Source organism: Semicossyphus pulcher, unplaced genomic scaffold (assembly GCF_022749685.1).
Source record: "Semicossyphus pulcher isolate SPU_LCO1_2020_fin unplaced genomic scaffold, fSemPul1.0.p SCAF_18, whole genome shotgun sequence".
Lineage (NCBI taxonomy): Eukaryota > Metazoa > Chordata > Actinopteri > Labriformes > Labridae > Semicossyphus > Semicossyphus pulcher.
In genome coordinates, this window is record NW_027211691.1 from 12568594 (window position 1) to 12584275 (window position 15682).

The 15682-nt window shown below is 41.7% G+C and overlaps 1 protein-coding gene across 1 annotated transcript in view; it reads right to left on the minus strand.

The window, feature by feature from the left end:
* Nucleotides 1-15682, minus strand: part of ctnnd2a (catenin (cadherin-associated protein), delta 2a) — a 287463-nt gene that overhangs the window by 57411 nt on the left and 214370 nt on the right. Inside the window, exon 16 of the mRNA XM_069666943.1 lies at nucleotides 12956-13142. Within this exon, the coding sequence (XP_069523044.1) occupies nucleotides 12956-13142 (187 nt within the window). The remainder of the gene's footprint in view (nucleotides 1-12955; nucleotides 13143-15682) is intronic.

Consider the following 15682-nt stretch of genomic DNA (forward strand, 5'->3'; position numbering starts at 1 on the left):
ACAGCCATGATGATATTCACCTAAAGTGTGATATTGCTTTTATGCAACAGTTATAAAGCAGCAAATAGTAGTAATAATCAACAACAGATTAGTTTTGCTCCACCATTTGACCTACAAAAGCAAACCAGACCATCAGCGACAAGATTGATTATTACAATGTAGTTATTTTTAATGCCTGAAACTGCTGGCGGGGGGGCAGGTGTCAGACGCATATATGACTGTTATGCCGAGAATACACCGGACGCCGAAGCGCCACGAATAGCTGCGAAGCACCGCGAAGCGCCGCGAAGCGGAGCCAGTTTCCTTTCGGCGCCCATGTTAACCGATTGTGTCGTTCACACCAGGCACGCCGCGGCGCGCACCTCCACGGCTGGCTCGCGCCCTGCAGCAATTGTTTCAGCGTCTGGTCTATTTTTGGCGCGAGCCGCGATCGATCGCGTCAATCCTGGCAGGAAGTCACACATGAAACAATGAGAGAATCCGGTCAATTTCCTGAAAGCAGGATGACATTTTTTGTAAAAAAAGCTCACCTTGTAAAGGACAAAATCAGCAAAGAGATAAAAGGTACGGCTTTGTCCACAGGGGGCGCCGAAATCAACACAAACCGAAAGTTCCCCACAGTAGCTTTAACTGAAACTGGACTTTTGTTACCAAGCAACCCAAACATTCTCCTGCACTCTGTCTCCAGGTTACCACAGATCAGCTATTTTTTTATCATGTACATTTGTCGGTTTGTTTTAATGTAGTGAATAAGAGTCTGCTGTGTGATTCAGAGGAAACAGCTTGATTAATGTAGACATACACGCTCTGCTGTCACATTCATTAACAGTATTCAGAACATCTGGCTGAGGCAGAGTGAAACACAGAGTGAAAGGTTCCAGTGATGTTGTTCTCTGCATTGCCACTCATGGAATACCTCTTGTCCAATCAGATTACTTGGTTGGAACTAACTGTTGTATAATTAATAATAACAGTGACAGTGTTATCTAAGTATAACTACAAACAAAGTATGACCTTAATAATTTGACATACACAATATATTTTGTTTACATGGTGCTTTGAGGAGAAAATGACATGCAGGTCTGTCCTCAAAACACAGGTAACTTTACACAAAGCTTTCTCAGAAGTTCCTGAAATTCAATTTCCTAACATTTAAATTCATCTTCATTCATCAGTCACTCTCCAGCTTAAAAAAAAAGCAGTCATTGAAAAATGAAAACAGGAAATGTTTCTGAGAGAGTACAGTGCTTTTCTGTATGTGTGTTATTTTGTAGACAGCCTTAGGGAAATCAATGTTGGAGGAATACCAAGCATAGAGTGGAGTGTGTGTGTGTGCGTGTGTGTGTGTGTGGTGACTGTGTTCATACCCAAGAGACAAATCTATAAATGCAGTCCTAGAATCTCATTGTCACAGCCACTTAATACATTTCAACAACAAAGTCACAATGTGCAAGATCATTTCCTGTCAGTTCAGTCTATACTGACAACATAAAGGAGACAGTGTTGTCCTCTACAATATTTCATATTCTATATTACACAATGTCACTATTAGTGCAGCGATCATTGTAGAGTGGGGATACAGGCAGGTATAATAAAGTGGATTAGAGCATAGAGGTTTTAACGGCACATTCTCTAGTGGCCATATTTATAGACTACATCTGTTGTCGAGAATGACCCTGAACAGCTGATTGTGACTGGGTATGTGCTTTGTTTTCTCAGTATTAAAACTGATCAATTTATTACTAAGGGACCAAACCTTTCAAAGAACTAGTCGTAAGCTTACTAAACACATTACCCAGTTGTTTTAAACATATTACTTTGATGCAATCTGCACAGGGGCCACAATAATAAGTGGCTTGTTCATTATCTCTATCTTTACATCAACATTATCTCACCACAAAGCTGGTAATTGTGGTTGAATATAAAAATGGTAACAGGGAGTAAGACAGATATATCACACTAAGCAAAATTTCAATTATTCCATTTTGTTACAATGTTATAATTTAATTTAGCAGGCACTTTTGTCCAAAGCGTCGTACATCTGAGAGTTAATTAAATTAATTAATTAGAGGGAACAAAGTCATTAAGTGCCAACAAACACCTTCAAGTGCAATCGGACACCGGTGCCAACAGGCAGTGCACAGGGCGTACAGAAGTAGATTGTTTTTTCATCATCATCAACATTAAGAAGGTGAATATCATCATCCTTGATATCTTCGGGTGCTTTAACCCCTGACAGCTTTGGTCTGGACTTTCGGACTTTACACTGAAAGTACGGTTTGTTTGGACAGGTGTGAACACGCAATAGAACTCCATGATCCGCTTTGAAAGAAGGGTCTCGGTCCGGTTTGATTCAGGTGTGAACATAAACGGACTTAAAGAAGGACCAAATACAGGAAGCAAACCAAAAAACTGCCCATAGTGTATTGTTAACGGGTGCTGACACTGGCAGAGACAGACACGCAGCCAGGCAGCAAGATGAGTAGAGGACAGACGTGGGCGAGCTACGCGGAAATAGAAATATGGACTGACCAAACAATTTCACAGAACACGGAGGTATTCAAACTGTTCAGTGAAAAACTAAAGGGGAATGGAATCGATCGATCTGAGGAACAATGTCGGTTTAATCAAAAAAACCTCTGTCTGTCATCGTGTTGAGCGTTATTGAGTAGTGTGCTGTCTCTCTCTGCTCACTTCAGGGAGTTTTCCCATGTGGAAACTCTGACCAATCAGAGCACACTTTCCTCAAGCATCAAAACTTTTGGACCACTGGAAAAAGCTGCCGTCTGAACACGAACCAAACTTGAAATGCAACATTGTAACAATTTGGTCTTTGATTCGGACCAAACGAACGAACAACAACAACATCCTTAAAGTTGGAAAGGGACTCTGCGGACAGAATTGAGTTTGGTAACTCATTCCACCACTGAGGGACTACAGAGGAGAAGAGTTTAGTTAGCGACTTAGGGCCCTGTTGTGATGGGAGTACCAGGCCGCCTTTCATTGGCAGAGTGTAGTGGGCAGGAGGGAGAGTAGACCTGGATGAGGGCGTTCAGATAGGAGCTGTTTTTGTTGCTGTTTTTTCAGCGAGCAACAGGGTTTAGAATTTGATCCGAGCCAGTGGAGGGATGTGTCGTGCTGTTTTGGGTTGGCTGAAGACCAGTCGTGCTGCTGCGTTCTGGATCATCTGCAGAGGTTTGAATGTGCATGCAGGGAGGCCTGCCAGCACGGAGTTGCAGTCGTAGTTTATTGGCTTTGGCTACAATTGGGTACTTTCACACATGCATTGCACTCCTGAAAATTTAGCCGGTTGGGTTATGTGTCCAAATTGTCCTATTCCGTTAACCCCAGACATCAGATTGGCTTTATCTTGGCAGCCCCCTAGTATGAAGTCTGTATGATACCTGAGTGTCGGGTAATGTCCAGGCCATTCATGTTGAGCCGAGTTTCTCTGCTCTATCCTCTTTACTGCTTGTCTCAATTGCCTGTATATTGTTTTCCGTCCTCATGTTTGTTCTGTGGATACAATCGTACACTTGTTGTAGTGATTTTGACCCATAAACAGTCTGCCTAGGAGCCCCCCAATTACCCAAAGCAAGTGGAGTATTCAAGTTGTGAGAGCGTACTATCTCCCGCTGTGTGTGAAGGGGTCAACGATGAACTTTGTTTGAGAAAAATATTGCGTGAATTTCCAATAAGCCGCCTTATCAATAAGGGGATATGGATGTAGACGACAAAACAGAAGGGCAAGAAATCAAAAGCTTAACAAACCAATTACAGAAGTTTGGTAACCAGAGTTTGAAAATCTTTTTTTTTAAAGGTGAAATGTCAAAACAGCTGCCAAGACAGACAATAGAGGTGTGGACGAGGAGACAATGCGATTGGTATGAATGAAGAAGTTCATCCATCACACTGGCATAATAAAGAGATCACAGCTGTTTCACCAGTCTATGAGATGAGGTCAATCATTTATTGTACTGATGTGAAAGAAGAAAAAAGAGAGAGAGAGAGAGAGGGAGACACGAGAACTCAATTAAAACTTCACGTTCACGGCTCCCCGCTTCCAAGAGAAGGTCAAGTCATTTTCACCCACTTTGAATGCTAATGGGCAAACAAGCACACGATGGAAAACCCGCTTAGCGGAGACACAATTCTTTGTCGAGTCGATATGAAACAACAGAACGCTGAAAACACTTCACCTTGACTAATGTTTAAGCACCGAAGACAGGAGGTGGGTGCGTGAAAGGGAGAGGGTGGGTTATTTATTTCTTTAATGCTCAGCCTTGAATATGCTGACTTCTCCTGCCATTTCCATCAAGTTTTATCTGTTGCCTCATCTTAGGTGGAGGCGAAGGCACCTGGCTGTGCAACATAAATGTTTAACTGAGAGAACTTTCACTTTCATGACAGGATAAGTGCCTGAAAATGCTCTTTGTTCTTAACTAACAACATGGACAGACTCTATTGTAAATCTTCTCACATAACTATCACACCGAGAGTGCCTTAAGTAAAGTGTGCTTCATTGCTTTCTCTTTTTTCAGGTGTAAAGAAAGACACTGTGGGGCAGTTTGCTGCCATATACATTTGTAAGTGCTCTCAATACATTCAAGGTCCCCAGCCCGTTTCTTCTAACAATGGAGTCTCATACCAACTCTGCAAGCCACACCGGGCTTTAAATTATTTAACAGAAAACCTTTCGGAGTTGATATTGACCCTCAGAGAAACTGCTGTTCGTGACGTAGTATAAATACCAAGAAAGTCTGCTGAGGGCGGAAGTTGGGGGTGATTGACGGGCCTAACAAGACAGCATCTTTGCCAGGAGAGCAACGATTAAGTCCTGTGTGAAACAGTTGAAAATGTTATTGTTTAAACTTACCCCATGAGGTTTCCCCTCACCTTAATCATGTTGTTTTTTGCCAAACAGACCGTTTAAGGTGGAAAACAGACGCTGCTATGTGTTTCTGTATAACACGCATTGGGCAATATGTCTTGCAAGCATATAAGATGCAAAAGGAAACTTTGTGGGTCTGAATATAATGCAGCGTTGAGGTCCCCCAACAGGACCTGTGCAATCGTCTAAACAGCAAGAATGACATGTTATGCAAATAATGCTGATGTTGGTCTCATGTCCATAACTGCCTGTTTTGCACTCTCTAATAGCATGTGTTTGTCTGGACACACTGCCTTGGCAAAGCCCGTACACAGCTGCCCCATAAATGGAGCTGAGCATTGTGTGTGTTTTTGTGTACATTTGAGAGAGTATCTGTATGTGTGTGCTTGCTGCCTGTGCACATGTGCTTGTTAGTCTAGTGGTTCCGTAATGAAGCATGAAATATTGTGCCTTTCTGCACACGCCTTTCCTTCTGTGCTAGTTACTGAGTAACACCGTGAGGCTTTCTCACACGGAGGATTTTTGCAGAAAATAGCCTGCTAACTTTTTTTTTTTTTTTTTTTTTTTTAAGGTGTAAAGCATCCTCAGGGATTCTCACATCTTGCTGTGTTGCATCACGGAATATTTTCAATAATAATAGCCTGTTTGTCTGAGTCAGATTCATCACTCAAGCATATGGGATTCATTGACCCTGGCAACATAATCTGTGCATACGGTTATTGCTCAGATAGAGAGAGGATCAAAATTGGCATATTTAATGAGAAGATGAAGGACGAGCACAAAAGGTAACATTTTAACACCAACCTATATGCTGGTCTTTAATTTCCTCTGCGTGTACGTGTGTGAATAATGGTGCTCGTGAATGTCCTTAAATTTAACTGGTAATCTCTACTATTTAACGAATCCATTACAGGCTTAAACTTCAACCTATTTGATGTCACTCCTCATTAATTCAGTCTAACTCATTAGCCTGCATCGTTAATTAATTACCTACTGAGCAAAAAGACACAGAACTTGATTAAGCATCCCATTCAGAATTAATCAGTTGTTATTTTAGCTGCAGTTAAGTCACAGAAAAGTGCCACTGGAGCCGGGGCTAAATACCAAGCCATTTACAGACTTACCTCAGAATACTTGAAAAACACATTGTGCACTAGTGCTAGTAATGGTAATGTTTGCCATTTAATGGTCATATTTAGTAATGATGTCCTCCCCAAGCATAATAAACAACATTTGGTTTATTCTTATGGGAAATTTTGTGAGGAAACATGGAGAGAAGTGTGGCAATGCTGTGGCATGAGCTCTCTTTCAGGAAAACAAATTAAAAACAAATTAAAATATTTATTGGAGTACTGCTGGGGTAGCATCATTAAAAGTACAGAGAGGCACAGAAAGCCGACCATGAAACGCAACGTCCTTGCTTCAACTCTAGCTGGGGATCGTTGTTGCATCGCTCTCTCCCTCGTTTCCTGTCCTGCGTCGACTGTCGGTGTTTAATTAAGGCAAAAAATGCCCAAAATAACTAAATCATTTTAAAAGCCAATAGGCTGAGAGTTGCATTTTTACTTATTTAAACAGTTATACTCAGAAGCTGTGAAGAACAAATACAGAGCATGGTGTTCTTTTTGTTGCCACTGCTCAAGGTATGTATTTATACGTCTTGCTTAAAGGATAACAAGATCTCTCTGTAATTAGAGGTTTGAAGGGTTCAAAAAGTAAACAAAGAGCTTTAGTTAGTGTATATACGGAGAAAACATCCTTAAGGGAATTATGACTTAAAATCAAGGGTAAACAGCACATTCATATTTTCATACTTGAAGCACCCACACATAAGTACCTTTAAGTTCACTAACAAGCTTCCTGGTATCTGCAGGAGCTGACTCCCAAGTCATTAAAGAGCTGCAAAGTTTGACTTGTTCTTCACAGGTTCTTTCTTTTTAAAGAGAGAAGACAGGTTATACATTTTTCATTTGACATTGATTTTTATTTTCAAGGGTGCAACAGTGTCCTCAGAAAGTAAGTTGAGAGTCGCTGAGCAAGTGCTGTTTGTCACTTTCTACAGTTTTAGTTGTTTTAAGATTCATGTCCAGGAAAGACGTGAACATGAGTGAGTGTCAGACAGATGGCTCTCTAATGTAGATCAAGGAATAAATGACTTTGTCCCAAACAGCTGGTGTGTGTGGTGGCTACGCACAAGAGTGTGTCCATGTTAGTGTGTAAGCTTGTGTGTGTGTGTGACGGGAGGGGCGCTGGCAGCAAAGGGTCATTACACGATGGCACACAAACGCATGCAAACCAATTAATGTATATATATATAACTCATGATACAACTCACGCATATCTGTGGGCGTCTGAAAGGAAGCAAATTAAAAGTGTTTAAGAGTGATTCTGATATGTGCAGAAATACACACACACACACATATGCACACACGCACGTATAAACAGTGTGCACAGGTCTGAGCCAGCAGGTTTTCTCTGGCTTGGCTGCAAACCAACAACCAGCAGGGGTATAAACAGCCCCTGAACGGAGGATATAGAAACCCCTCCATAGGACGCCTTATGTCTGGCCTGATAACACTGTATATGTGTGTATTTGTGTGTGTGCAAATATGTGAGTGAGGTTGGTCTTTCAATGCCCGCCACCCGATTAGACAACATGAGCATCATTAGCTGCTGTGCTCACTTATACATTCTTACATGAACGCTAAAACATACATGAAATACAACCATTAACACATTCACACACACGTGATTGAAACATCTGATGTCCTGACACCAGTTCATTCCCATTATCATATGCAACTCCCCCATGTCAGCTAAGATTGAATCAGTTTAACACCTTTGCTTTTCAATGCTTGCACGTGCACGTACACACACATACTCTAAGACATGTACATATACAAGCCGACATACGATTCTCAAACACACAGGTACAAATACACATACAAGTAGAAAGACATGTGTACACACAGGCATGCACACACTCTGATGGAGTAGACACACAGGCACACACAGCAAAGCGATAATGATTAAGGTGAGAGGTCTGAAATTGAGCTGAGGTACACCGAGGCCTGAACATTGTGGCCTCGTGTCACTTTAACCCCCCAGAACAGATAGAGAGATAGAAAACAACCCCAGAGAGCAGCACAAACACCTTCATTACTCTCTGTGTCGCAGCTCCCGTCTATGAGATCCTGTTAGTGTCTCCTTCTCATTGCTCACCACTTCTACATTCCATTTGTTCTAATCTTTCCAATTTTTTGGCCTTTCTTTCCTCTCCTTCCCTTTCACTCCTTTACCAGCTCCCACAATTCGATCCTTAACTTCAATGTGTGCAGCAGTGCGCTGACAGCATCATTTGTCTTCCCCTGCATCGTCGGAGGTACACACAGACACACACTAAAGTCCTATAAACACCTTAGTGAGTTAGGAAATAATAAACTTGACCAAAAAGTCAAGTCTACAGAAGTCACTGGCAAAAACCTGAGAACTTAGTATTAAAAGTTTAGATGGAACACGGCGCTTTGGGAAAGACAAACTAAACTAAAAGAAAAACCACAAAATGTTCTGCAATCTTCTGCCGGAAGCCTTGCAGATGAGGAGATTTTATTTCAAGAGATTTAAGATATCTGAGACTTCTGCTGCCAACACAGTGCAGTGGAGATGAGTTTAGTTCGTAATATGCAAAGAATTAAAAGTTTTTATTTAAAAAACTCAAGAGCAAAGTCTTCTGCATTATATGGCTGCACAATTCATCAAATATTAATCCCGATTCGTGATTGACCGGTTATATTGACGTCCAAAATGCGAGCTGGGGCAATCAGGACATTTTGGCTTCACTTTTGGGGGAGCTGGCATGCCTTATCATAAGCACCTCGAAGAGTAAACAACAGAGACCTGTGTTTCTGTGAGACCGGTGTGTTAACAGACGACTTTCAGCCGGCTGCCTCTGTGGTTGTCACAGTAACAGCAGCTGTTGAAAACAGAAGAGACTACATACCTGACCTCGTGAATGCCTATTTGTTGTTTTTCATTATGATCTCAACATATACTTATCTGTTATACGTCTCTGAAGTGTTGTTTGTGCAAACGTGTCATGTAGGCTACTAACGCTCAGTCATGTTTTGAATGCTGCTTGTTTTTACGCTAAAACAGGAAGACAGCAAGTCGTTAAATAGAAACATCGGTCCCTTCGAAACGGCTCATCATCAGTTGTTTGGAGGTATTTCAGGTTTAGGACAAGAGATGATCATAATATGCAAAGAGTGCACGAAAACTGTGTCTGCAGAGTGGGAAAGGTTACAATCGGCATTCAGACCTGGGTCAAATTATTCTGAAGTACACACGGGTAATTATCACCTCGGCTCTGATCGGCAATGATGGGAACACAAAACCCGGGTCAACACGCTAATCTTCGCCCCCTTTCCGGCACAAATTCCGCTCTTCTCCGTCGAAGCAGCGCACGAACATCGTTCCACATTTGTCAGCGCCGAGTTTGATAAATAGACTGAATGAGAATGAAACAGACCTAACCACTGTAACATCTTCACTGGCCTACATGCTGCTTTGTGCGTACTATTGTTTACTAACCCTGTTTCCGGCGTGTTTGTGATGCCAGATGTTGATGCAGCAAAAAAAAGTCGGAAATGGAGCATACTCCACTGGCAATGGAAAAAGACACAATCGGTATTTATTAGCGTGTCTTCTCGGGTCTGAAAAACCTGCGTCAGCACGCTAATTTAGGTGGGAAAGGGGTATTAGTTTCATGCAAATATTTTGATCTTAACAGGAATGGAGGATATTGAAGTGAAAACAGAGATTATTTGGCACAATATGCTTTTCGCAAATGCACCAAATTCAGGTAAAGAACCAAATTTTAAGTCGTAGTTTGATGCAGAATTTGTACATGAGCCGAAAAGTAGGAAAATGCAAAATGTTGCCCTTAATATTGTTAATTATTAATATTCATTAAAATAATTGTGATCATCATTTTGGCCATAGTCGTGCAGCCCTACTGCATGAACAGATACCAAGAGAGTACTACAGAGCAAATTTACCTCGATGGAGGTGAATTAACCAGAAAGTATATAGCCAGTGACAAATGTGCTAAATACTTCCTGTAGGTATGTGTAAATCTTAGATATGCATGACATACTATAAAGAACCATTTCAGTTTTATAGCCCTAAATAGTAAAAACTGATGTGCTTACTTTAAATCTTGACTGAGTCTAGTCTTAGAATATGAGTTTATTATATCTAGTATATTCTGTATTCTTGCTAGTAGCACTATATACATCTTTGTTATGCATTCAAAAATGGTTGTCTCGCTACAAAGATGCTTTTGTGTGAACAGTTCTGCCATCCCCATCCATACACCGGCGGACAAAATCAATTGCAACCAAATGCAAATGTAATTAGCCAGAACAGCCAAAATGTTAGATTTAAATCAGCACTTCTCCGACTCTGACTCATTCTAGCAAAAAAGTAACTACTCTCCCTAATGCAATATTTATTGCAAATACAAAGTAATTAGTGCACTGAATCAGATTTGTGCAGGTGTTTGTGATACCGAGTTATTGTGTATAATCATCTTGTCCTGTACCACAGGCCCCCATGGCAATTCCTGTACTGCTCCATTAGAATGCTGACAACAGAAGTCGGGCAGGTTTATAACAAAAAACGTTGCCTTCCAAAAGCTTATTTATGCTGCACTGTCTCTTGCTGCATCAAAGAAATAGACCCAGCACTGAAAACTGGATGTAGGTCCTCTGAGGTGGAGTATAACAATAACAACTGATACAGAGGAATGACTTGGGATCAATGTCTTCCCCCCGAGGCTGATGCAAATATGCAAATCAATATGTAAAATGTACAGATTTTGGAAACCCATACCTATGCAGGCAAGTATTCATACTTAGGATAAAATGGAACAATGACTCAAGCTACTGGAGCCTTAGTTTGGGCTTGTTGATTACATGCACACATGCAGATGCACACACTGTAAGACCTTACATACAAAATTATGTGAATGCATACAAAAACCTGTTTGTAACATCTTCAAAATGGATTTGAAATGCTTTTGAGAGACATTCAATAGCGGGAGATAACCATTCGAAACAGCTTGAGAGGAGCTCTGCAATGCGAGCGGGGTGAGGTTTAATCCAGAGGCTGCTGGTGGTTGATTGAGTATACAGCTCAAAGGGAGACTGCCAAGTGGACATGGAGTTTTTTCTAAACAGTCTCAGCCCTCTGAGGAGTTGGTGTGAGAGCGTGTGTACATAGATGAACAAATGTTGCTTAAAGGATCAAGGACAAGAGCTCCTTTTCCGCGCTAAAGACATACAAGTCAAACACAAACAGCCACAACTGAAAATCACAGCTATACAAGAGTGTGCAGAGGATTTTGACATGGACAAAGGTCAAATTTTAGTAACATCACTAATATCAAAGATCAGGCTGAAGTCAAACTACCGCTTTTAGAACTGTTGTATAACATATCACAAGAGAGCTGTCGGCTGTCATTCGGTCATAGGGTTGCAGTTAATCACAGCCATGCTGATATTAAACACAGCAGCACCTCGAGTTTGACATTGCTTTGATACATCAGTTCTACAAGCAGCATGTTGTAGTATAAACTAATAAAGTACATCAGATTATTATTTTTGTTTTCATTAAATCCACGACCAACACAACTAGTTCCACAGCTTGACATGGACTTTTCCCAATCAATACATTCATATTTTCCTGCACTCTTGCTACTTTATGTACATCTACAGGTTACGATTCATAGTATAATTTAAAAATATGTTCATCTTTGTGGTGTGAAGTTTGCTACAATCTAAAAAATGACCATTTGCTTAAATGTTAATTATGTTACGTTACTTAAAGTAATAATCTCGAAGATTTTAACTTAAATAAACGTCTGTTAAGTCACTATGTATTGCCGAATGAGGTAACACAATGGTGATTGAGCCTATGGCCCACTGATCAAAGCCTTTGCATTTTGCAGAATTACGGGCTGGGTGTCAGTGGCAAAATAACAAGCGCCATCCAGTTAGTGACGCGTTCTCCATCACCCAGCAGTGGTTGGTCTGCCAGAGAAGGTAGGCGGAGCTAAGCGGCTGCTTTTCCGGTCTCGGCAAGTGTTGCGAGTAAACAGTAATCTACTATGGCTGAACAAACAAAGAAAAGACATAAGAAATAAGTGAAAATTAATAGGAAAAACACCCCAAAATTGACGCTCAGATGAAGGCAAACAGTCTAAAATGGAAAGCGACCGTTAGTGAGGACAATCAAGAGTTACAACAGGAGCCAGCCGTGGACGTCACACATGCAACACTATTGTTTGGATATCTGTGAAGTGTGCTCCCGCAATTACTGCTTATTGCCATTGGTGTCACCAAAGGGAACGAAACTGAGATCCTCGAGATTACCACTTTAACGGTACTCAGAACACTGTTGTACTCTATATTAGTGCTTGAGGAATGCCTCTTGTCATATAAATTGTATAAAGTGATATTGGCCACTTCAGAAAAGTAGCGTTTATCAGCGATGACTGAACTTGAACTCTGACTTCTGAAAAGTGAAGTAAAAACTGTGATTTTCAAAGCTTTAAGTTGTCCTTGAGTAATTCATGCTTTAAAAACTCAGGAACATATTTTATCAGGACAATGAACCAAAAAGAAAGTCTTGACACAAAAAGGACTTATACAATCGGATGAGTTGTTGCTATGGTTACCAGAGAAAGTTAGTGAGAGAAAAAGAGAGTGAGCGAGAGGGAAAGAGAGAGTCAACTATGCACAAAGTATTGTTTATAGTTTGTGAATATATGCATCTATAATCACAGAGCAGTGATGATTCAACATGGGACAAGACTCATTCTCAGACACGATCATAATGTGTCATTATCGTAAATCTCAGTAGCTATTGTTAAATACATCCTACTTTTGCGCACACACACAAAAGAACACACATTATATTATAAAGAGAGAGCGAAAGAACACATTTCATATGCCTTGATATGATTGACCACAAGGAGTGTATATGTGTGCGTGCTGCTTTTACCTGAGGCAGCCTGTAGCGTTGCGCAGCACCTGGGAGGTATGAAGGTGGAGCTTGCGATCGTCATGGTGAGTGGGGGAGGAGTCCCAATTGGAGTGGGGTATGATGACGCTGTTTGTCAGAACAGCCAGGGCGTCCTGGATGATTGGCATCTTCAGAGCGTCACAGGAGGACAGGTTCCATAACACACCTGCACACACAGGTAGAAAGAAACATTAAGACATTAAGAAAGCATGTAATATAAACGACTACTATTGGATTAATTTGTGTATTCAGGTAAAATGAGTGGCTGAATAAAAATACAGAATAGATGTTTCTCTTTATATAGATTCTTAAAGTTCACAGCACGATTCATGTATTTTTTTATGGAGTTATTATAAAGTATGTTTAGGAACAGGACCATGCCTCCCTCACTAACTCCATCACCTGTGTCTCGTCAGCTCTCACACCTGTGCGTCCCTAATGCAATTACCTGTGCGTACACATATAACCCTGCCTAACCTCTTCTCTTCTGTTTGTCTCAGTTCTCACAACCCTCCCACCAAACCCCATTCCTCTCCTCTGTCCTATCTCAACACAGGAACTACGGGGGATGCTGAATCACAAAGCGCGTCGAGACGCGCCCCCACCCTGAGTCTCGACCCTCAGGTTCCTGCTGGCCCCAGCTGACTGGACCCAATTCGACTCCCCTTTCATCCCGCACTACTTTGACCCCATTTGACCCCTTTTCGTCCCAACCTATTTCGACCTCTTCTCATCCCACTTTACCTCGACCTATTCTAATCCCACACTCTTTCGACCCCTTCTCATCCCACCCAACCTCGACTCCTTTTTTCATCCCACCTTGTTTCAACCCCTTCTCATCCCAACCTACTTCAACCCCCTCTCAACCCACCCTACTTCCACCCCTTCTCATCCCACCCTGTTTCAACCCCTTCTCATCCCACCCGATTTCAATCCCTTCTCATCCCACCCTATTTCAACCCCCCTCTAATCCCATTTTACCTCGACCCCCTGTCATCCCACACTACTTCAACCCCCATTTGACCCTTTCTCATCCCACCCTATTTCAAACCCCTCTCATCCCACCCTATTTCAACCCCTCCCTCATCCCACCCAACCTCGACTCCTTTTTTCATCCCACCTCGTTTCAACCCCTTCTCATCCCACCCTACTTCAACCCCCTCTCAACCCACCCTACTTCCAACCCCTTCTCATCCCATCCTGTTTCAACCCCTTCTCATCCCACCCTATTTCAACCCCCCTCTAATCCCATTTTACCTCGACCCCCTGTCATCCCACACTACTTCGACCCCATTTGACCCTTTCTCATCCCACCCTATTTCAAACCCCTCTCATCCCAACCGACCTCGACCCTTTAGCACATTCCAAATAAACCGTAACAATGGCACGGCCTTGTTAATGAACTTTCCATTAATGCTTCGGTTAAATCAGTGTTCACAAAGAGCCGCTGAGTGAAGACAACTCTTTTCCACTTTCCGCATCTTTTCACATGTCATTTATAAACGCATATTTCATAGAATTTTAAAGTAAAAGGTTCCATTAACCTCTCAGAGATGTCACAACAAATAAATGTTGTTGTATTTTGGGTGTCATTGCAGTTTAAGCCTGTCAGTTTGATTAGTTTTAAAACAACCCAAAACATTTTTTATCTATTGCATAATTATACTGATCTCGGCCAGACCTTTCCACTGCACTGGAACATCACAAATGAAGTGTGGAAGCACTTCAGGACGAGAATAACTCCACAGTTTTATCACTTTTTTTGTATGACACCCACTCTTTTATTCTGGGTCCAACTCTACAATCTACCTGATACTAGTGATATCTGAGGAAATTAATTAGTTTGTTGGTCCAGGCAGAAAGCCAACTGCACAACCAGTGCATCATTTATCACACACACGGTGAAGTGGAGAACCCCCGCACAGACATGTATACACAAATACACTCTCTACATATGCAGAGTTATGCTGTCAATGTATGTAACCTCATGCACACATACATGAAAAACTTTTGTATGTACACAGGATGCTTTAGATCACCTGCAAGGACAGAGTTGCATGCATCTTATTGTAATACTGAACCACATGCAGCATGATTACACACACACACGCACGCACGCACGCACGCACACACGCACACACGCACGCACGCACGCACGCACGCACACATTCTTTTATCAGATGGAAGACCAGATGTCTCTTTGCAGACTGGTGACAGCACTGGCCTTATTGGTCAGCAGTGACATATTCATGCACAGGGAAGCCACACACACACACACACACACACACACACACACACACACACACACACACACACACACACACACACACACACACACACACACACACACACACACACACACAAGGACAGGCTTTATCTGCATTCTCGCATTCTAAATATGGTAATTAGTCCCCGCTGCGTGCACTGGTCATCCCTGCAGAGAGAGCAAGAGATTTAAAACTAAATATAGTAACAAACAATAAGATGGAATGTGTGAACCAGAGGGTGAAAGAGATGACAGTCACAGAAATAGACTAAACTAATGAGAGGAGACGAGAGCTGAAGGATCTGAGTGATGGTTTTAGCAGACAGGAACAGATTGAGACAACAGAGGGGACATGCAACACGTTTTTTTTTTTTTTTATATGACAAACTATAAAAAGCTGCCGGGTTGGAGGTCACAGTTTCTCACATATTTGATGTCAG